This window comes from Pan troglodytes, chromosome X, assembly GCF_028858775.2.
Source record: "Pan troglodytes isolate AG18354 chromosome X, NHGRI_mPanTro3-v2.0_pri, whole genome shotgun sequence".
NCBI lineage: Eukaryota > Metazoa > Chordata > Mammalia > Primates > Hominidae > Pan > Pan troglodytes.
In genome coordinates, this window is record NC_072421.2 from 32,913,831 (window position 1) to 32,932,008 (window position 18,178).

General features: G+C 31.7%; 1 protein-coding gene across 14 annotated transcripts in view; it reads right to left on the minus strand.

The window, feature by feature from the left end:
• DMD (dystrophin) overlaps nucleotides 1-18,178 on the minus strand; it is a 2,616,526-nt gene that overhangs the window by 1,210,947 nt on the left and 1,387,401 nt on the right. For 12 of the 14 annotated variants that reach the window (XM_063804906.1, XM_063804905.1, XM_063804909.1 and 9 more), the window contains 3 exons: nucleotides 16,667-16,804; nucleotides 13,854-14,006; nucleotides 12,820-13,002 (listed from right to left, as the gene is read on the minus strand). In XM_063804906.1, coding sequence (XP_063660976.1) covers nucleotides 12,820-13,002; nucleotides 13,854-14,006; nucleotides 16,667-16,804 — 474 coding nt within the window. The remainder of the gene's footprint in view (nucleotides 1-12,819; nucleotides 13,003-13,853; nucleotides 14,007-16,666; nucleotides 16,805-18,178) is intronic. The other 2 variants (XM_063804907.1, XM_063804908.1) reach the window with 2 other exon arrangements.

Here is an 18,178-nt window from a genome sequence, read left to right on the forward strand (position 1 = left end):
AAGCAAGAAATGAAAATATAGTGACTGATATTATTCATGTTTCATGTGTGTTTATGATTGTCTAGATACTAACCAGTTAACACATTTTGAGCTTTATACGGGTCACAGATGGAGTTACATGTTATAGATAACTGTATTTGTTAGGTAATTCATTTATTTTTCATCACCCAGATAGTCTATTAACTAAGAAAGCACTAATTATTATGGAAAATTACGGACCTTCTGGAACTTTCCCCAGTTAATTTATTCTGGCAAGAAGTGCCCATGCACTGATATCCAGAAAAACAGTTAACAATGCCTCCAAATTATCTGAACATCTTAAGTTTGTACAGATATGGGCACTTGGATTATATTTAATCCATGCATCTTTCATCCATGGATTAGTCACCACTAAATATAGCTTTCCTCTGTTTTACATGTGTTAAAATAGCTATTTAAGAATTTTAAAAACTGCTCATGATTATAGCATATGGTGCTAAATTTGAGAATGCAATCAATTCGGACTTCCATTTAGTTCTCTTGGCTGTTACTAAATGGGTGCTAAACTACACTCAAAAGATTAAATAAAGGGTAAAAATGATAGAATGTTTTTAAGCAAAATTATGTTATAACATCAAGGCTATGTGAATTTATATTATTAATAAAACTAAATTTTACACAAACCTTAATATTTCAAAAGCAACTGGATCATAAAGGAGGGCAGGAGAATTATCAGATAACTTACCAACTTGAAAATATTATAATCCTTTTATTTTGTGAAAATCAAAGTGGAAAACAATATACACTTGAATAGATTTTATTCATCTGTTCTCAGAATATGTTCCATACAATGAGAGTCTTAAGTAATCACTGAAGAATCAGAATGATTCACAGATGGTGCAAGTGATTTAATTATTTTTAACCAGTTGTTCTGGACATGCTCAGAAGGATATTTCCAACCCCACTGCAGAAGCCATCTGAGCTCCCTTCCAGCTGGTGTTCCATATTTTCAAAGCAAATTTAGATTGGAGAAAATTACACTTTATATTGTTGTGTTGCAAACGGAGGTCAAATTGCTGTGTATAAATTCTTGTTCTTTTTTTTCTTCATTGTATGAGTTATATTTATCAAATATCACGTCTTTTGTATGATTGCTATGGATTTGCCAATGGTATTTTACGTTTTGTGTTGTCTGGCACTTAGGAGGCACTAGATAAATGTTTATTCAATGAAAGAAATACCAATTCAGTGTATTCAAAATAAAACTTGAATTTATTTCTAGACTCACACTAAGTGTATGGAGTTACCATTTAACTGCATCCTCACCATTATTGGGAGGTTCCCATTAAAAATGAACAAAAAAAGGAAGAAACCAATGTAATAAAACAATACCACGATCACTACCCCCATCATCAAAGAAAATCATCAACAAAACTCTGTGTTAATTCAATAAGTAAAACTACATCTTGATGCTGGAACCCTGGCCCCTAATTTTATAGGATCTTAGGAAAGCTGCTTGACAAATTTTCACCTTTTTAGGCTATCATAAGGATAAGAGATACCCTTTGTAAAAATTTAGTCTTGCATACTTCATAATGCGGAATGACTGTAACATCAGTCAAGAAACATAACTGATATCTGTAATCATTTCCACTATGCTAAGAAAAGGGAATGGAAGGAATATGGGCATCCCATTAATGTCCATAGTCACAATGAAAAGTAACAAACTGTTCCCAAATAGTTCTATCAAATGTAATAATTTTTCAAGGTTGTAGCATTCAAATAAAGATAATACTAACTTTAGTGAACCAAGTTTCCTCATCTGATGCTAAAAATGAGTTATATTTTTTTAATTTTATCAGTAACATTATATGATAGTAAAACTGCACATATCAATAATTCATCACTTCATTTTGTATTTATATCCAATATTTATGAAAAATATATTAATCATAGATTTTGTAGTCAATATTTCCTGAAGAATGTGCTAAATTTCCACTTGATAGAAAAATTTGACACAGTATATTACTGTTTTTTCTTATGTTTATTAATATATTTGACAACACATTGCATGATGACTGTAGTCTATTACTGTAACATTAATTCAGAAGATAAGTAAATATAAAATTGTATATCTAACATAGCCATAATCTAACTATAAAATAATTGTGAATAGTAAGTGTAGCTTGACACATTTATTCTATTTTTATTTAACGTGCTACTTGAAGGCAGTCATTTCAGACAATATTCAAGAGGTACTATGTTGTATAAATCACGTATAAATGGTAAATTTGCTTAAACTTGCAAGAATATTAAACTGTAATTAACATCTTATTTTATACATAGTGATGGCTTTGGACTAGGGATATTCGGAAAACACAAAATCCTATGTTCACACAGTTTCTTACTACCCTTGATGAATTCAATTAATGTTCTTAAACCTCAGTTTTCTATTTGGATTATTTGCTTTAACTTAATAGCTTGTCTTTATTTTTCCCTCTACTATTCAAAAATTGTATACTTCTATCGATTTAATGATTAGTATAAAATTCTTAACATGCACAAGAAATTTTGCAAGTTTTCATTCTAAGCACTGAGAATCTTAAAATTGCTTTATTCATTATTGATTAATTACTTATTTTATGAATTAAACAAATATATACTGTGTACCTAGTCACTGTTTTGGGTGTTGAGGACACAGCAGTGGGAAAAAAAGACAATTTTTTTTTGCATTGTTGGGTTGGAGCTCTACTTCTAGGTAGGGAAATAAATACTCAAGAAGATAAAGAAGGAAAATATTGAGAACTTTCCTGGTCGTGCACTTTATTGAGAAAAATAAATGAGGAAAGCATGGATAAAAAGTGTGTGTGTGTGTGTGTGTGTGTGGTGTATGTGCACACATGAGAGAGATTCATTGAAAAAAACACTTTTGAGTAAAGAAGTTAAGGCAGAAACGAAAAGAGCCACATGGATAAACGGGGGAGGATTATTTTAGGCAGAGGTAGCACACAATGCAATGGGCGCATGTCAGATCTGTAAAAGCAGCAGCAAAGGGGTCAACGTAGGTGGAGCAGAGGAAAGTATTAAGAGATAAGGCCTGAGTTAAGAAGTGGCCCAGCCAGGTCAGATAACCCTTGAAATTCATGAAGAGTTTTGGATTTCACTTAAAACTAGATGGGAATTCATTGAAGGATTATGATCAGATTTAAATATGATTTATATTTTTCAAATGTTGTCCCTGTGTATTGTGTAGAGATAGGCTAAAGAAAGCATGCGTAGATTTTTTTTTCTCTGAAAATTTGAAAGAACAGTGCTTCCACTGCATTTGAGGGGAAAAGAATAATTTTGTTTTAATCAAGTCACGAGGCTGGATGAAAACAGCAAGACATATATAGAATAAATAAAAATGGCAAGTGCCCAAGGACTGAGCACTGAGGCATTTCAGCATTAGAGAAGTAGGTACTACCTATGGAAACTGAGAAACAATACATAGAAAGGTAGGAGGTAAACTGGATGAAAAACTTAACCACCTTCTCATGTTTCATTGATGTCCAGCATTTTTCTGTTTTTTAATAGACACTTTCATACACAGTAAATGTTTATTTAAGACTTTTCCATTTTTTTAACCATTTTCTTTGCACATCATTCTCTTTTGCAGCTTAAATCTTCCATCTTGTATCTTTCTCCTGCTTAAAGACCAATCTTGACGTCCTCTAAAGGGAATTTTATGCTAGTAAACAGTTTCTGTGTGTCTGAAAAGATCTTTATTTCAATGTTATTCCTGAAAGAGAGTTTCTATCAGTACACAATTCTAGGTTCCTACGTGGATGTTCTTTCATTGTTTTTGAAAATATTATTCTACCGTCTTCTGGCTTCTATCATTGCTCTAAAACCAGGTACCATTTTAAGTGTCATTACTTTCTAAGGAAATACAGCAGTATTTAAAATTATTTCTTTATTTTTTTGGATTCGTCAGATTCATCATTTCATAGTGATGATCTATACTTATATATTTTTTTAAATAATCTTTTCTGCTTCAGATTTGCTCAGTTTCCCAGTCGGAGTATTGGAATTTCTATTAAGTTTTGAAAATCCTAAGCTATTATCACTACAGATAATGCCTCTTCTCCATTGTGGGTAGGATTTATTTATTCCCCTTTAGAGCTGAGGGAAGCCCTTGAAAATTCTGACTTTAAGCAGGGGTTTTATTTTCACCTCTATATTATGTGTTGTTGAAGTTCACATATTTTGTCCTAAAAGGTCTTGAAAACTTCTTCCTAGCCATTAGGCTCTCAATCCAGGTTCAGTTTCACGTAAGATGATTTGATCATTCATGGCACATAGAGGGAAGAGAGGTTCCACCATAGCCCAGATGTGTATTTAAAACTTTTAAAAATTATATTTTATTCAGAATTTCCACGTATTTGAAGTGAGGGGGTGAGGAATTAAGTCAGTCTGTCATCTTTCTGGAAGCTGATCCTCGCTGAACATGCCTCTACTTAACCATTAAACTGATTATGCTACACAACTAGACACTAGAACAAAAAAACTCCGTACAAATATTTATAACCACTATGTTCATCAACAATCTAGAAAAACATAAAACGTTAGCTAATTTCTTTTTTAATCCTTGTAATATGTTAATTACAAAATTGAGCTGAGAGGAGAAAAATTCTACAAACAGCTACATCCTGGTGCAACATTTCCCTTAACAACCATTATTAGTCTTTTATATTTACAATTCCATTTACTAAAGAACATTCTGTCTCTAAATAAGAAAATCATTTATCTTCCCAAATTCTCCAAGGATGTTGCACTGGCAGCTGACAATCTTTGTTGTTATTTCAAGGCAAAGAAGAAAATCTATGTGGCAATTATGCAAAGAAAATATATTTCCCCTAATTTTATTCTCAAAATGAGTTGCTTTTATTACAAGATAGGAGACAATATAAAAAATGTGTAGCAGACTATTAAATCTAGGCTCAGACATTATTTTACATAAGGTGGTGGCAAACAGCTCTGTTATTACTTTTCTTGTACATCTCTGCTTAAATTTAAGGAAATCCCAAACAACAGAAGAATAATGATACAGTGATGTTCTTCCCATTTTTTTCTAAAGAATATTCTTATTTCACCATCACTCAAATAAGAAACCTTTCGTCAATCTGAAATGAAATTTCCCTTTTCTACTGCAACTGTCTAGATGTGAAAGTCTATAGAATCTAAACCCTTCATAGAAAGTCATAATCCCATTAGCATATCAAACGCACTAGAAAGTTTTAGAGTAAGGAAAGTTTGCTTAATCTACTGTTTACCAAAATTGTTTAAACACTGAAACTTTTTCCTTTTTTATTAATAACTCCCACCATGTTTTGGAAAGCAGTGAGTTCAAGTTTGTTGTCTTCCATTTCTCAGATGTATCCTTGGACAAATCTCTTAACCTCATTTATGCTAATTTTTCTTACAGTAAAATGACAAAGAAAATGATACTTGAGAGGGTCATTACTGTGATCAAACTAGATGCATGTGAAAACTCTTTGTGAATGTAAAATACTATTCAGATTCAAACAACTTAAAATAGTGGAAAAATATTCACAATATATAGGTGTCTATTTTACAAATTTATTCACTTAAGGACTATTTTTTTTTCTTGAGGCGGGGTCTCAATCTGTTGCCCAGGCTGTAGTGCCGTGGTGTGATCCCTGCTGACTGTAACCTCTGTCTCCCAGTTTCAATCAATTCTCATGCCTCAGCCTCTGAGAAGCTTGGATTACAAGCAACTGCCAGCAAGCCTGGCTAATTTTATATATAAAACATATATACATACATATGTAACATATATATAACTTGTATATATATGTTACATATGTATGTATATATGTATATACATGTATATATAACATTTATATATAACATTTATATATAACATGTTATATATATAACATGTGTATGTTATATATAAAACATGTTATATATAACGTGTTATATATATAACGTGTTATATATATAACACGTTATATATATAACACGTTATATATATAACACGTTATATATATAACGTTATATATATAACACGTTATATATATAACACGTTATATATATAACGTGTTATATATATAACGTGTTATATATATAACGTGTTATATATATAACATGTTATATATAACACGTTATATATATAACATGTTATATATATAACATGTTATATATATAACGTGTATGTTATATATAAACCATGTTATTATAAAACAAACATGTTATATACATAACATATACCTAACATGTATATATAACATATAACATGTTATATACATAACATGTATAACGTTATGCACGTAACATGTATATATAACATGTATATATGTAGAACATGTGTATATAGGCATAACATGTATATATAACATGTTATATATGTATAACATGTTATATATAACATGTTATATATGTATAACATGTTATATATGTATAACATGTTATATATAACATGTGTATATATGCATAACATGTTATATATAAGGTGCATATATGTATAACGTTATATTCAACGTTATATATGTATAACATGTTATACATAGAATGTGTATATATGTATAACATGTTATATATAACGTATATATGTATAACATGTTCTATATAACGTGTATATATGTATAACATGTTATATATAACATGTGTATATATGTATAACATGTTATATATAACATGTGTATATATGTATAACATGTTCTATATAACGTGTATATATGTATAACATGTTATATATAACATGTGTATATAACGTTATATATAACATGTGTGTATATGTATAACATGTTATATATGTTATATATAACGTGTATATGTATAACATGTTATATATGTTATATATAACATGTGTATACGTGTATAACATGTTATCTGTGTGTATAACATGTGTATATATGTATAACATGTCATGTATATACATGACATGTTATATATGTTAGCCAGGCTTATCTGGAACTCCTCACCTCAAGTGATCCGCCCACCTCGGCCTCACAAAGAGCTGGGATTACAGTTGTGAGCCACCACGCCCAGCCAAGGACTATTTTAAATAACACATTTATTGCAGCATTTAATCTACAAACAAGGTTAATTTTCTATCAGCCTTCCAAGAGCATGTATATTTTGGAAATGTGTACTTTAATTTTGTCAAAATATCCCATTACAATTACTCTGCTGTAGGACAAGCTATCCATTGCAATACAATATTGTAACCCTCTTCATATTCATCTTTTACCACCTCACTTTTATGTTCCAGAAGCTGTGTCTTTCCTTAGTATGCCTACTTCTAGAAGTAACCGTAAGAGAAACTGATGTTCTGAACAGCAGTCTTAAACTCCGAATTTGCATACATAAGTATAGGGAATATAAAACATTTATAACAGAAACTACTACATTACATAACCAGATTATACATCAAAGTTCTACTAAATATTCATTGTTCCTAAATGAAAGGATATCTAAATAAGTTATAGCACCTATGCAAAATTCTAGGTGAAAAATATTCCATTAGAAAAATATGTTCAAAGATACTGATATGGAAATGAAATTGGTTGTGTTTAAGTATAGAAAAGAAACCTTTAGGCCTCTATGTTAGCAGAATAGCAAAAAGGGAGACAAAGTGTGAGTAACAGAAGTGATAGGAAGGGGCTACAACATATAGCAGATCACAGGATTTCATTTAAAGAGTAACGGGCAGGAGGGGCCTGATATGATCTCATTAACTCCTTAGAAGGAGCTCTCTGGCTTCACCAGGAGAAATATGGTGTAAGTGGGGAAAGACTGGAAGAAGAGGTTAGAGGTTGTGGAAGTAATCCAGATGAGAGATAATAATCTTGTAGATTAGCACTTCCATAACAGATACGGAGGAGTGATTTGATGCATTTTGCAGGTATATCCAACAAGAGTGGAAATAATTTACATGGTAATGTAAGAGAAAAGAATCATGAAGGATGTCTAGGTTTCTGACTTAAGTAAATAATAGTGCAATTTAATAACATCTGGAGATGTTGGTAGATGCCAATTAATGTAGATGGGGGGTGGATCATTTATTTTTCACTTGGCTATTGTATGTTTGAGATGCTCGTTAGGCATCCAAGATAAGAGACTGTTGGATATAAAATGTTAAACATCAAGATCATATACTTGGTATTTGATGTCATAACATGTTCAGCTCAAGTGGAAATGTATTTAGAAAATGGACATTTCTTTTTCTTCACTGAAGTGGGCTTTTTTTTTGTATTTTTTTGCTGCTCTTCTTGGAAAGGTCATGTATGTATACATATTTCAGAGGTTTAGCACTTTTTTGCTATCTAGAAACATTATAATTGGTAATAATTTACATAGAACACATTATGCACAAGCCTTATATTTGTTGACATTATCTCGAATAAGTCTTGTTTTTATCTCCCTTTACATAGCATATGTAATATACAGGATATGAATTCAGGATATGTAATTCATAGGATATGCAATAAGTCTTCTATTTGATTTATCTCTCTTTACATAGGATCAGTCAAACACTGCATTCTCCTAGTATTCTGTGTTTTCCTTGGTGGCACTGACCAAATTTTAGGATTATAAGCTTTTTAAATAAATGTTCTTATTTACAGAGAAAACAATTTTATACAGCTTTACATCGCTGTCTCCTTCCTTCTAGTTTCATTTTATTTTACACAAGTATATTGCTTAGTAATCATTTTAGCAAAAATCTATAGGCAAGAAATTCTTAGTTTTTGTTCAGGTGAAATTAGCTGTATGTCTGACAATATTTTGCCTTAATTCTTGAATCATGTTTTACCTGGTATTTGAAAATGTGCCTAGCATTTTGAAGATATTATTCAACTGTCTTCTAATATCTATTGTTGATGAAAAGTCTTCAGTCAATATTGTCATCCTGTAAATGTTCTTTTGTCTTAAGTAACCTTTATGATACCTTTTTGATTATTGATGCTCTGAGTTTCATTCAGAGCTAGCTGGTAGACTTGTTTTTATTTTTTCCACGTTGGTTGACCTTTATTGAATTTGAGGATTCATTAAAATTTACATTTATTCCATTTTATTAAATTTCATTAATATGAAATATTGTCTCTTCCCCATAATCCCCATTTTTTCAACTTGAAACGTATTTCATGCAGATGTTTGAGGGATTAATTATATTTTCATTTCTAGACTTTGTTTTTTCAAATCTTCGTTTTCACTTTATATAATGGCCTATTCTTACTGGAAAAAAATCCATTTAATTTTTATTTTTGAACATTAAAAATTACTTAATATCCTTTGGTGATTATCCTCTTATCTCTATTTTCTTCTGGTATACATTCTCCTTTTAACGTTTGGCCTCTGATAACATTGCTTATAATTTTTTTCCACAATAATCATAATTTTAGTTTGTAAGCTTATGTTCCTTAGGAGTTTCACATGACCCTTGGGGGTTGTAGTGGTATCTTCATTATATAATTTTGTGTTTGCAAATGCCTGGGCTCTCTGAGGTTATTTTCCAAATGGTACAATGATGTGAGGGGCAGTTTATGGAAAATCATGCCCTTTCTTGGCAGTCATCAGATTTGTGTGGTATTTCCTGTGTTTATTCTGTGAATCTAGAGAAAAGTATCTGCTTATATATTATAGAACTAAATTTGAAATTTTCACTGAACGAGATATCTGTTGTTAACATTTTAAACAAATGCTGCATACTTAATTCTCTTAATGCCTTATGAAAATATTTTAAAAATTAAAGATTATGTCTATTTTCCAATGTTAATATATATATAGAAAGGAGACGAAGAAAACTTTCATGCATTGAGCCTGCATAACGCAGCAGGTGTTTGACAAATATTACCTTATTTAATCCTCAGAAACATCCTTATCTCCACTGTACAAATGAAGTAAATGAGACTCAGTTTATTCCTGATCATACAGCACTCAAAGTCACTGGGATTCATATTCAAGGCTGTTTATCCAAGAGTTAATTTTACTAGACCACACTTCTGTGACAGTACATCCTATAGAACTATCCCTTTTCCTCAGTTTACAGTCCGTGCTTGGTCTTAACTGAGGAACCTAGTTTCTAAACCAACAGGAAATATATTAGAAATGACTGGAATTCCTAATTAAGGCAGGAGTTCTCTCATTTTGAATATCTGGTAAAATTTTTACCTGCTTCCTCCCAGTCTCATGCCTCTTCTTTATCATCTCCAGGTTTGCCCTGAGGACCACAATTTGCAGATACCCTCTACTATGCTTTGGTCTGCATTCCTGTGTGGCTGGCGGCTGCCTCATGATTGTTCCCTCAAAGTCTCAGTCCTTTTCTGAGCTTTCTTACTACCATATATAGCTCTGACATGGACAGAGTCCCCTAAATGCCTTAATTTTACAGTGGTTAGCACTTCTCTGCGTCTTTATCTGTGAGATAAGGAAAATTAATTTTTCATTTTAAACTCACTCAGCTCTCACATACTAAGCACTTTAAGAGTACCGCTTACTATTTCAACTTGTTGCTGTAAAGACATGAAAGATGAACTTTAAGCCTAGAGTTTATATCTAGAAAAAACAAAATGGGACAGTTAGGAAAAATAAAAATCAAACAATTAGAGAAGGACAGTATAGGGGGAGGTAAGAAATTCTGAAGCTCTGGCATATGCTGCATCAGAGCCATTGTAAGGTTATATCAAATACTACTTTTCATTAAGCTGCTTACTGTGACTATCACAAATGACTCTAGGGCATAAGAAATGGGAAAGATAACTCTAATCAGGGGCCACAGTGAAATTAGTTTTAAAATGCATTGACAATTGGTAAAGTATAAAGATATATCTTGAATATTTCTACATTCACCTGTCTATCTATCTACCTACCAACTTATATACCTACTTATCGTCTATCAATTATCCTTCAGTTCAAATTAAAATACGATTCCAAATATAACTGCAATATTAAATTGATTATTCTTCATACAGATTGTGATTACTTTATTATCATGGATAATTAACAGTTAACACAAAAATAGCCCCCTTCACATTCTGAATTTTGGATCTTTAATATATAAAACTTAAGAATAAATCGTTTATGAGGAAAATATATCCTAGAATTTTACTACAATTTTTTAAAAATATATACTGGTTCACATATGCTTCCTTTATTTCACCAGTCATTATTACGTTGTACAAATATTTGTTGAGAGCCTACTATGAATAGGGACATAATGGCATTTTAAGTAAGTGGTTTATGGAGATTTTTGATCCTGTGCCTATTTAGCCATAAAGCATTAGCAACTTGATTAGTTTGTAACGAATTTTAAACCTGCATATTGGGTGTGTCAAGACCTGGGGAAAATTGGAATGGAGAAATGAGTTAGTAGTCAGATAATTCAAAGCAAAGGACTCCCCCTTGAATGATCTATTAAATTGAGGTGAAACTATTTTATTAGAATTTTCTTTTTAACTGCCTTAATCTTTCGCTTCATTTTGCATCTGCAGACACAGGCTTGCTAGTTAGTGTAAGGTTATTTATGACACATTACATTCATAACATCTAATATGAAGGATAATAGGCTGAAACATTCAGCCAGGTGGAATTAGACTTCATATGCAATACAGTTTCACTATTTCTTGTATTCTTCCAATTGCTCAGAATAATTCACCTGCTATTAAACTTTAGGGTATTAGATTTAACAGAAAACAGTGTATTTATTAATTTTCTTGAAGTATTAAAAGAAGTCACAATAATATGCAACATACTTCCCTTATATGCTCATAAAATTAAGTTATGGTAACTACCTTTGACATTTTAAAAATATACACCAAATTAAATGGAACTGACAATATCACAGAAGAAGTTCCCAAGAAGTCTCATACATGGGCTGAACCCTATGCAAGTTGTTATTTACATAGGGCAAAATGGTTGAGTATCTGTTTGATTCATATAATTCAACCTAACTTAACTATAAAGACTTAGTTTCCAGACTTTGACATCCTGGTTTTGTGAGTAGTACTTTCTTCTATAATTACAGATGATGATCATTCCTCTTCATCTTACAAGCGTTAATAATAGGAACAAAAATGTACCTGTCAGAAAACCTCTATGGTTTTTACCTACTACAAATAAAGAAGTGAGACCAAGCTAACAATTCTGAATCGCCTTTTTAAAGAGAGAACCATACACTTTCCATTCAGTTGTTTGAAAGAAGAGCAGTCACTCCTTTTTGTTTTGGCTATTAACATTTCAGTAATAACATTATCTGATATTGTTCAATCTGCAATCAATTAGCAACCATCTTACTAGGCATCCAGTTCTTTTATGGGCACTGTAACCCATTAAGTAGTTACACCAGGTGTGAGGATTAAGCTATTATTCTTCAAGTCAATGAGATAATGGCTTATGCAGGTTGACATAAGATGTACCACGAAATATTTATTATTTATCATGTATACATTAAGAAAGTAAAATCAGCATGGGATGATCTCAGGAAAGCAATACATATTTTTTGGATTAGACATTGAAGTAAAGTGAATGTATGATAAATTGACAAATTAACATTGCCAATGTTATGAAAAATGATGTAGCAAAAAAAATTAAGATGTATTTTCATTTTTGATAAGGGGTTTTCCCTGTTATCTGTTAATTTCTTGTGTCTTTAATTGGCAAAATTAAGCACTAGTGTTACAGAAGCCCAAAGTGAGGGAAACCACTCACTTTCAGAATGTACATTAGAAGTTTAAAACTGTACCCAGATTTTTTGTCTCTTTTTTTTATTAGTAGGCCTCTGTTAATAGAGTAGTAGTTGCAAACACATACGTGGGTTTGCCAGTAACAACTCACAATTTGTGCAAAGTTGAGTCTTCGAAACTGAGCAAATTTGCTCTCAATTTCCCGCCAGCGCTTGCTGAGCTGGATCTGAGTTGGCTCCACTGCCATTGCGGCCCCATCCTCAGACAAGCCCTCAGCTTGCCTACGCACTGCATTCAGCTCCTCTTTCTTCTTCTGCAATTCCCGATCAATTTCCTATTGAGCAAAACCAATACAGGGCCCAGGGCAGTTAGCTAACCACATCAACCGACTTGCAAGCAGCAAATACTTCTCTCAAAATTTCAAAGGCTGTTGTCCCTTTATTGTCATCCTTTGAAATTTACAAATATGAAAGGCATGACTGTCATCCTCGCTCAATAATCCAAATATTATTTCAGTTATCCTTTGAATGCTTGGTTTTAGATATTCTAATTAAGTAAATATTGAAATTGGTCTAACATTTTCTTTCTTCTAAATTCCTCTGGTGTCTTGGGATTTGAATCAATTTGGAGTGATAACTCATTATTTATTAGGGACCGTCCATATAGAATATAATTTAGAGGGTAAGTGAATACGTTATTTATTTCCTTTTTAAAGGTTTGAGGAACTCAACAGAGAATGAAGCAAAATAAAAAGTGTAAAATAATAACAGAAAAAAACATATTTAGACAATATGCAAATAAATCTATAGAGATTGAACACTGATGTGTGAAGATGCTCTGATGAAATGAATGGGCTAACATGAGTAAGAAGTCGTCCATATACCGATAAGTCATTAGTTCATCTGGAACAAAGATACACAAAGTCAATTACAATTTTACCAGAAAACACATCACATTTCTTAAATCATTTTACATAGTCTAAAACATTTTATTCATTCAACATTACGTCAATTGAATAACACTTAATACAATACGTTTACTGAAAACAACACACAATACAAGGAAATGCATCAAATCAAAGAGAACGTTAATAGAAACAAGAACATCAACATTTTAAATATGATCTTCACAGGTTAATTAAACTGTATAATAAAATCTGGTATTGACATTCTAAAACAACATTACCTTTATTTTCCTTTCATCTCTGGGCTCAGGTAGGCTGGCTAATTTTTTTTCAATGTCATCCAAGCATTTCAGGAGATCATCAGCCTGCCTCTTGTACTGATACCACTGATGAGAAATTTCTAGAGCCTTTTTTCTTCTTTGAGACCTCAAGTCCTGTTCATGGTGCAGACATTATTAAAATATCAATATATATGTATAGTGCACTTCTGGCTGCAGTTATTTATCAAAATAATTTGCGTCCCTCATCTTTTTGTACAACTTAGGTTAAAATCATATTTATATGCAAAATATACAAAGACGTAATTAAATTGTCTATTCATGAGGCAGGACCCATGTATAGGAAGCTAAGAAACCTGAATAACACACTTATTTTCTCTTAGCATGTTCAAACTTGCTTAAAAATTTTGTCACATTTAATTGACTCTTAATGAGCTAATTGTTGTGTAGTTTATGTGAAAGAGTTTAATATACGAATACAATTGACAACTAGATACAAACTCACAAACCTAGTGAGTTTGTATTTGACTTAAAATAGGTAAAATTCTAAAATGTGTATCTTTAGCCTTGGGGCTCATCAACAAAACTTTATGTACTCCACCAATATACATTCAGGTTTTCAGAAATGCCTACAAAACAGTTTCATAGGCCATTAATATTTTATGATTAGAAATATAAAGCCATTTTAGTTGTCTTATAAACTGTTCCAAGCTGTATGTGTAGAAGTGTCACCACTGTTCGTATATTTGTGAACATAACTAATAAAAAATTATGTTAGATAAATGCTTCTCCTTCCAAGGCTTGCATAGCCACATTTATCTTACTATACCAAATCATGCTCTAAATGCAAAACAATTAACTATTTGAAAAAAGAAAACAGCAAGTGCATGCTTTCAAATCAATGTGATAAGACTAATTTAATAAATCAACAATGGGGGGAAATCAGTCATCATGCTCTTTACAAGCACACCCAGTATCTTCTGTGATTAATAGAATTACTCAAAATGCCATTTTATAATTCATGGGAACATAAGCTCTGCATGCAGCTTTCATTTCTACAGAAAGTAGCAATTAGGGTTTTATTCACAGGTTAAATTCGAGCTAAAAAATAATAAATATCAGAGAATTTCTAAAAATTTCATTCCATTGGAAAGTTTTGACCTTCTCTAAAATATTTCATAAGGACCAGAATTGGAACTATTTGACAGGTTTAAAAAGTTATTGAATATGTTGGTATAGATTGGTTTGGCGAGTAGTGTTGACGATTTTGATTAATCACTTATAGCCTATATTTGCAAGAATGAACTACACTTCATTATCTAGTTTGTTTAAAATTGGGAATTTAAACCTTGCTGTACTTTATGTTTTATGTTGAATTTTCAAACCTTCTGAGGAGTCAGATCGAATGCTGCTTTTTTCAAAGGTAACAAGATACAGCCACGTGAATTAGAGTTGAGCCATGCCTTATTTGTGACATAACTCACATCTTTGCCAAGAGAAAGGGCTTGGTGGTCATCAATCTGAAACATCTTTCATTTCCTAAGCACAAAATGATGTATAATATGTAAAATATTTAGAGATGTCATGTAGATTTCTTTAGAGGAATGCCAGATAACCATTAAACACTGCTATTCAGTAGGACACATACCATCATACGACCAGTGTAGATACTTCTGAAAGCTTGCTCACAGTTGGAAGGGTGTGAGTTACATAGCGTTCCGATTTTCTAGACACATTATGGTGTGCTTTTGCACTCCCTCGAGGAAGAGGCCTTTTCTGTTTACTATATTTATCAGCAGTTACCTTCAGAACACCTGCTGGCCAATTAGACTTTCCTTGTGGATTCCTTGCAGGCACAATATTGTGTAATTACATTCTCAGCAGTGTTTATTTGGTTGACTATAGGGGGAAAGGTTTTATTCACTTATTTGCATGTAGAAAGCAGACTCCATCTACCTGCTAGGTGGATCCACCTTCATAACTACATAGCTCAAAAGAGTGATTTACAAGGAAAAGCTCAGCAATTAAAAGTATTAGAAAATCAGCCATGCATGCAAATAGTGATTATTGCAAAGCATATACAAAAAAAAAGTTTCTTTCACAAAACTTTCCACATGTCTAGTCTCAAGAACTTCCTAGATATTATTATAGAAAAATTAAGTTTATCCTGCTCTTCCTGCAGAAACCAGATGAGTCACGTGGGGACTTGAAGCCATACACTACACTGCTTAATATGAAAGTAGCAGTTCTTATTCAAGGGCACTAAGATTATTTTTTAGGATTCCTACGTAAATGAAATTTGAATTTTGTAGATAGTTGCAAAGAGTGACTTTCTTAAAGGCATAATAAAGTTTTAAAAATAAATAAATGAAAAGAATCTAGGGCTTATTAAACACATATCAGGTTACCAAATAATTGGACCTAATGCAAGCAAAATCAATTAAGTAAAGAAAGCAGGAATAATGGATACATGTAGATCGGTTATTCTGGCAGTTAGGCAGGTTTTTTTCAATATAAAGTAGCTGATAAAAATAAAGCACATTAGAAAATTAAATGTATAAGTACTATGAATGCATTTCCATCTTTCAATTACTACTTAGAAAAATATGTCTTTAAAAAGCCATAACTTTTAAGCAACACATCTTTCAAAATCAAATACCACTCAAAAATGTTAAATAAAGCACACACATGGAACAGAAAAAGTGAGTTTCTGATGACTAAGAGTCTGAAGCAGATTTTATTAATGCACATTATATTTTACCCTATATATTAAAAAAAACCACAGGCAAGGTATATTATAATTTTAGCTCTAATACCTTGAGAGCATTATGTTTTGTCTGTAACAGCTGCTGTTTTATCTTTATTTCCTCTCGCTTTCTCTCATCTGTGATTCTTTGTTGTAAGTTGTCTCCTCTTTGCAACAATTCTTTTACAGTACCCTCATTGTCTTCATTCTGATTAAAAACAACAAGTACAGTCTTCATTTTGGTTTTTAAAAAGCTGTACATTGTTAACAGAGATAATAAGACATGTTATTTAAACACACAAAAAAAATCCGATTTAAAACTTTCATGGAATGCTATTATAAGATACTGTGCTCATAGCCTTTCTTTTACATTTGGTACTTTAGGTTTCAAAATAAGTTTCCTCCCATCTAGTTGTAAAGAACACATTTTGAGGGGCACCTGTAGAAAGATGGGGGAGTGTGGTACTTCATCATGTCAGACAAGTCATGAATTACTGTGAAAGTATTCTTTTGGCTTTTTTAGTGTAGTTCCAGAAATTAAAACATTAGAGAAATGAGCTAAAGTTATCATTTATAATGTTAACTGATCCATAAAGGAATACACATGTGTATTTGTGACTGAGGTAACAGCAAATCTGAAAATATTAACACACAACTACATGAAAATATTTTGATTTAAATGTACACTAATTCCTATCTAATAACTCCTGCTTCATTTCTGAAACCTAAATGCTCAATATTAATAGGAGAAATATCAGGATATTAATAAAAATCATGTGTTAAGTTACCATCAAATAATTTCTAAAATATGTCATATATGCATGTTAATTTAAATACGATCAAATAATACTAAAATATGGACTGGAAAATGGCTTTAAACATTTTCAATAGGTATTTTGTTCCTTTAGACTGCAAGAACAATATCTTAATTTTCTTTACTTAGAAATAAAATGTTTTGAATAAATGCTGGTCTAATATAGTCGCATATATGACCATGTGATTTTTCACCTTTAGTTTTCTTTCTTTCAACTCAGAATGTGAAAACTTTGTATCAAGTAGTCTCACATTGTAATGGTACTCAAGGTACACTGATGACATAAGGAAAACAAATAATAAATTTCAAAAGTCACAAGTACTTGTATGTGTGTATTACAATTCAAGGAATTAGATGTTATATATTTAAATCTATAATGAATAAACTTCAACACACAACTGAGGACTTATTCATTTTGTATGGGGGAATGGGATTATTTTTGTCAGAGACTGGTCAATAATCTAAAGAAACATACAGCATAATATAGACACATTATATACTTATCATAATATAGACACATCATATACTTATAGTCTGTAAAAGACTTTACTTATTTTAAAATGTGTTGTAAAAGTCTGTAGCATTTTCTAGGGCTGAGGACAAAAACAACAAAAAATTTAAAAACCCACTTCACTTCTTTCCCTATACCAGTTGAGGGCTCTAGGGCAGAGTTGGGGTCAGCCCAAGAGGTAATCAGTACTTTTTTTCATCTTGGTGCCCTCTAGTTTCTTCTTTGACCTGAAGTAGAGATTGCTGTAACTCAGCAAC